Source organism: Peromyscus californicus, unplaced genomic scaffold (assembly GCF_007827085.1).
Source record: "Peromyscus californicus insignis strain IS unplaced genomic scaffold, ASM782708v3 Scaffold_7__1_contigs__length_154581171, whole genome shotgun sequence".
NCBI lineage: Eukaryota > Metazoa > Chordata > Mammalia > Rodentia > Cricetidae > Peromyscus > Peromyscus californicus.
The window spans coordinates 101,339,749-101,345,748 of record NW_026294595.1 but is presented as its reverse complement, the minus strand read 5'-3'; the positions used below and the strand labels follow the sequence as shown (position 1 = coordinate 101,345,748).

General features: G+C 43.9%; 1 protein-coding gene across 5 annotated transcripts in view; it reads left to right on the top strand.

Moving 5' to 3' along the window:
- Nucleotides 1-501: 501 nt before the first annotated feature.
- Nucleotides 502-6,000, top strand: part of Trpm7 (transient receptor potential cation channel subfamily M member 7) — a 98,930-nt gene continuing 93,431 nt past the window's right edge. For 3 of the 5 annotated variants that reach the window (XR_008214845.1, XM_052723050.1, XM_052723051.1), the window contains exon 1: nucleotides 502-785. Coding sequence is in view for 4 of the 5 variants with exons in the window: in XM_052723050.1 (XP_052579010.1) it covers nucleotides 783-785 (3 nt within the window). In the remaining variant the exon portion in view is untranslated. The remainder of the gene's footprint in view (nucleotides 786-6,000) is intronic. The other 2 variants (XM_052723049.1, XM_052723048.1) reach the window with 1 other exon arrangement.

The following is a 6,000-nucleotide window of genomic DNA, read 5'->3' as shown; positions in this document are numbered from 1 at the left end:
CATATTGGGCCAAGAGCCTGGGCTTACAAGAGACTCAAAAACCACTAACTGTCTGAAATTCCAATTCCAGGGGCATTCAGCGCAATCTTCTGAGGACCCTGCACACACATGATAACACAAGACATACATTCAGGCAAGATACACACGCACAAGAAAATAACAAAATAAGTCACTAATAATAACAGTGATAAAAAATAATGAACAGATTGCACCCTTGATGGGAAACGATAACGTGCGGGAAGCGATCACTAGTAACCAACGTAGACCGCTGCGGTAGCAAAAGAGACAGGCGTGCGCGGCTGCGGGAGCTATTTTTGGCGAACCCTGGGGTCTTGTCAGTAAAGCGGAACAAGTTCTCACTGGCGGAGGCAGGGGAAGCCGAAGCCGGCAGCACCCGGGAAAGCGGCGGCTCGGCCCTTCCCGGCCGGCGGCGGGGGCGGGGCTTCGCGCTGGGCCGCAGTAAGCGCGCCCTTCACGTGACGCGCCCTCCGCGCGACGCACTCGACGCGGCCGTCACGTGGCTGCCTCGGCCCGTCTCCGGCGGAGGCGGGCGCGGGCGCGTCCCTGTGGCCAGTCACCCGGCGGAGCTGGTCGCACAATTATGAAAGACTCGACTTCTGCTGCTAGCGCCGGAGCTGAGTTAGTTCTGAGAAGGTTTCCCGGGGCTGTCCTTGTTCGGTGGCCCGTGCCACCGCCTCCGGAGACGCTTTCCGATAGATGGCTGCAGGCCGCGGAGGAGGAGGAGGAGCCGCTGCCCTTCCGGAGTCCGCCCCGTGAGGAGAATGGTATGGAGCCGGGCCTGGCGCGGGCGGGCCTCGCGGGAGCCTGCGCGGCGCTCCGGGGAGCTCGGCGGCCCTCCGGGACGCCGTCGCTAGCAGAGGAGCCGCCGGGTTGACGCGGCAGAGGAGGGAGGGCTGGCGTGTTAACGGAAAGGGGAAGGGAGCGGGTTCCGAGCTGTGACTTGTTGGCTGTGCCGCAAGCGCTCTACAGGTACATTCTCTCTCTCTCTCTCTCTCTCTCTCTCTCTCTCTCTCTCTCTCTCTCTCTCTCTCTCTCTCTCTCGATATATGTCTATATCTATATATATAGATAGATATAGATATCTATATCTATTATATAGATATATCTATATCTATCTATATATATAGATATATCTATATATATAGCGCCGAACCGGAGTGATTTTGATGGTGTAGACGGTGATGTGGCTCGGGGTTTTCTTTAGCATGAGTGAGGGGACGGGGAAGGGACAATTCCTGGGAGGCTGAGACAGTGCGTTGCCCGGTCTGCGTCGAACTCGCTCATCTGTTGTCCCAGACAGTTTGAAGCGAAGGTGCAGACAGGAGGGAGTCGGTGCGTTGCAGCGTTGGGAAAGCTTTTGTTGTTGCTAAGGGCAGGAACCGGATTTGGAGATTTCTTACAAAGAAAGCCATTTAGATCAAGGACCTGAGCAGGGAAGGCATTCCTGGTCAGTAGTTTCACTTGATAGGCTTTATGCAAACTGGTCTCCCTTTGGCGAAGTCTGAGAGGTTTAGTTTTCTTCCTTTCTTTTCTTTATTTTTGAGACAAGGTATCGTTATGTAGCCCTGGCTGTCCTGGAACTCACTATGTAGACTAGGTTGGCCTTTAAACTCAGAGATCCGCTTACCTCTCTGCCTCTCCGAGTGCTGTGGTTAAAGACGTGCGCCACCACGCCGGGCTAGATTTAGAAGTGCCTTACCAAACTTAAATCAGGGTTTTACTTATAAAGTACTGTAAGTTAAACTTTGTAAGTAGTGCATTTTCCACCTTCTTTTGTAATGTGTCAGTGAAGATGAGTTTTCTGTTCGTTTGTTTGAGACCGGGTCTCTTGTAGCCCAGGGTGACCTCAAATCCTGAGACTGCCAGTGAGTTCCTTATGTTCCTGCCTTGATCTCCTGAGCACTGGGAATACAGTTGTCTGTCACCATCCCTGGCTTTTCCTATTTCCTGAAAGGAAAGTTCATATCCTTCTACCTCCGCTAAATCATTTCGTTTTAAGTACTTCAGTGGCTTTGATGTAAAGGACTCTACTGGCGGGTGAATTGAATCGAAGTGCCTTGCAAGTCGTTAAATACTGAACATATCTAGTTTTTCATTTTAGATGGTAAATAGCATAAATTTGAACATACTGACTCAATATTTTGAAAAAGCTTTCATTAACAGATGAAATTGCCCCAAAAATTACTTTGTAAGTAATTCACCATATATGGCGAATATTAATAGTATGAACTTAATATTGTTTGGACATGGATAAGCTTGTTGAGAGAACAATCTCACTTTAAAATTTGAAATTGAGTCCTTTGTTTTGTTTTGTTTTTGTTTTTCGGCACAGGATTTCTCTGTGTAACCCCTTACCATCCTGGAACTTGCTCTGGCTCGTTCAGGCTGGCTTTGAACTCAGAGATTGTCCTGCTTCTGGCTCCGGAGTGGGGATTAAAGGTGTGGCCATCATACTCCGATGAAATTGAGTCTTAATTTTCTTATTTTTTTAAATACTGCTTAAATCCTGATTTCTATTGAATTGAATGGTTAACATTACAATATGCAGTTGAGTTATAGTGAAACTTTAGGATAACTTAAAATGTGGATTTTGTTTTTGTTTTAAGACAGGGTTTCTCTGTGTAGCCCTGATTGTCAGTAGACCAGGCTGGCTTCCAACTCAGATCCGCCTCCTGGATGTGGGATCAAAGGCTTGTACCACCACACCTGGCTAAAAGGTGGGTTCTTTATTCAATAATTCAGTTCAGTTTCCTCACCATTTAGGTTAATCTGACCAAAAAAGTAACAAGATACCAAAAAAACAAACAAACAAACAAAAATTCAACTGTCTGGAGTAGTTGCGCATGTCTTTAGTCCTAGAGCCAGAGGCAGGTAGATATCTGAGTTCTAGCCAGCCAAGGCTTCGTAGTGAGTCCCTGTCTCAAAAACAAAAACACAAACACCCCCCCCCCCCACACACACACACATAAAACCCTACAACAAAATTATATGTCATAGCTACAGGAAACTTTTGTCTTACTGTTTGATAGTCAGTTGCTTATTTAGTTATGTAGTCCAAGTACTATGATACATTGGAGTGACAGAGATAGGCTGGACAAGTCTACTTTCTTTTCTTTTTAAGATTTACTTTTATTATTTTAAATTAGGTATAGATGTGTATCTTCCTGTAAGTATGTACACCTGAGTGCTGGTGCCCACAGAGGCCAGAGGTGTTGGATTCCCTGGAGTTGGCATTATAGACCATGGTGAGCCACCTGACTTGGGTGCTGGGAACCCAGTTTGGATCCTCTTTGGGAGAGCAGCAAGTGCTATTTACTGCTGAATCACCTCTCTAGTCACTTTTATTTGTTTGTTTGCATTAGTGGGACTAGATCCCAAAGTCTCAAGTGAGCTAGGCAATTGCTTCAACACTGAGCTGCATCCCTTGCCCTATAGACAAATCTACCTTTAAACAGCTCACATTGTACTAGTTATGAAATAATCTACTTGTCCAGTTAAAGATATATTACTTCATGAAGCAAACATTTATTGTCTCTTATGATAATAACCTTGAAGGGCAATATAAGTATGCATAACATAAAAGGAGAGTTTAATACCATTGCCTGGATTACTGTGATATACGTAGATAGGACTGCCCAAGAGAGAAAGGATTATTTTGATTAGACTTGTAAAGGAAATAATGATTGAAGTAAAGAATAGGAATAGAGGTGGTGGGCTGGAGAGATAGCTCACAGGTTAAAAGCACTGCTTGTTCTTCCAGAAGACTGGAGTTTGATTCCCAGCACTCACGTGGCGGCTCACAGCCATCTGTAACTCCAATCCCAGAGGAATCCAGTACTCTCTTCTGATCTCCACAGGCACTGCGTGTATGTGATGCACATACATACATGGAGTCAGAATACCCATACACATAAAAATAAAGGCTGGAAAAAAAAACCAAAACCAAAAACCGGCCGGGCGGTGGTGGCGCACGCCTTTAATCCCAGCACTCGGGAGGCAGAGGCAGGTAGATCTTTGTGAGTTCGAGGCCAGCCTGGTCTACAGAGCGAGATCCAGGAAAGGCGCAAAGCTACACAGAGAAACTCTGTCTCGAAAAACCAAAAAAAACCAAACCAAAACAACAACAACAAAAAACCCACAGAAGATAGGAATTGGTACTGGAGAGATGGCTAAGTGGCTGAGAGCTAGAGAAGACTGGAGTTTGGTGCCTAGTATCCCATGTCCAGTGGCTTAGAACCACTGGTAATTCTTTTTTTTTTTTTTGGTTTTTCGAGACAGGGTTTCTCTGTGTAGTTTTGCGCCTTTCCTGGGACTCACTTGGTAGCCCAAGCTGGCCTCGAACTCACAGAGATCCGCCTGGCTCTGCCTCCCGAGTGCTGGGATTAAAGGCGTGCGCCACCACCGCCCAGCAACCACTGGTAATTCTAAAACCAGGGGATGCATGACTGTCTTCTGGTCTCATGGGCACCTGCATATACATGACTTTCTCTCTTTGTCTCTCTGTCTCTGTCTCTGTCTGTCTCTGTCTCTGTCTCTGTCTCTCTCTCTCTCTCTTACAGACACAAACACACACATGTAAAAAGAAAATAAATCTTTAAAAAGAATAGGAATTAACCTGGAATAGATGAGTTTCTGAATTGGTAATTTTAGTGCAAGGGAACTAATCTCTAGAAGAGAAGGGCATCCTTTTCTAACACTAGTGTACAAAATTAGACATGGTTTGAATGAGTACAGTGTGGCAAGATAGGCAAGCATGGTGGGAATGTTATAAAGATAAGGAGCAGATTTCTGAAGGTAACATGTCATGTAGTGGAGTTTGCATTCCTCTGAAGGTGTTGGGAGTCTACAGAAGGCAACACTAGATGGTGAATTGGTGTGTCATTAAATTGAGAGCAACTCATATGACTCTGTTCTAGGCCATGGAGATGGCTCATTGGGTAAAGGTGGGAAAAAAAGTTTAAAATATTTAAAAATGAAAGAATTAGGTCACTTGAATACAGTAATATTTCTAAATTTTTTATAACCAGCTGTAAAATGAAGCCATCTTTCATTTGGTCATTGTTTAAAATGTGCAAGTATAATGGTTGAAAGCAGTACTTAAAATGTAAGCTAAAAGTGCTTATAGCTGGGTACATAGTTCTCTGGCAGATTGAATGCGTACCTAGTATGTGTGATGCCTTGGTTCAACTTCTAGTATTAAGGATGGGTAAATAAAAGTTTTGAAGTGGTTTACCAAAGTAAGCACTTGCAAAGCTGATGTTGGAACGTTCTAGATAGAGATATTCTGACATAGTACCCTTATATTTTTGTTCAGTATTTGAACACTGGATTACATACTTCTATCTTAAAAAAAAAAAAAAAAGAAAAGATTGACCAGTGGATTTGTTACCAGCCTTAGTTTAAAATTTCCCTTAGCTCATTCACATAATACTTTTAATGTAGTCATTAATGATTTTTGCCGTTGATAATTAGTCTTGATTCCTTTTCTTTCTTTTTGGGGAACTTTCAGCACTGAATATGTTGTGTGTGTGTGTGTGTGTGTTTCTCTCTTTTAAAAGTATGTTTTAAATTTGATATCTGGAAGTAAATTTCAGAATACTTGAGATTAGCTTAGGATATAAGCATCATGAGGATTTGAACTCCCTGTTTATGTGATCTATAAGAACTTAGATGGGTGTCATTTTATTTTTTTAGTGTGTGTGTGTGTATCTGTCTGTATGTATATGTACATGTGTGCAGGTGCCTGCAAAGGCCAGAGTTGTAAGATCCCCCTGAAGCTGGAGTTACAGGTGGTTGTGAGCTATTTGATGGGGGTATTGGGAATCAGTTTTTGATCCTCTGGAAGAGCAGTATATACTCTTTACTCCTGAGCCATCCCTCAGGTCCCAGGTGTCACTTTTTTTTTTTTTTTTTTTTTTTTTTTTTTTTAAATGGAGTCTCACTAACTCTGCCTGACCTGGAAATTGCTGTGTAGACCAG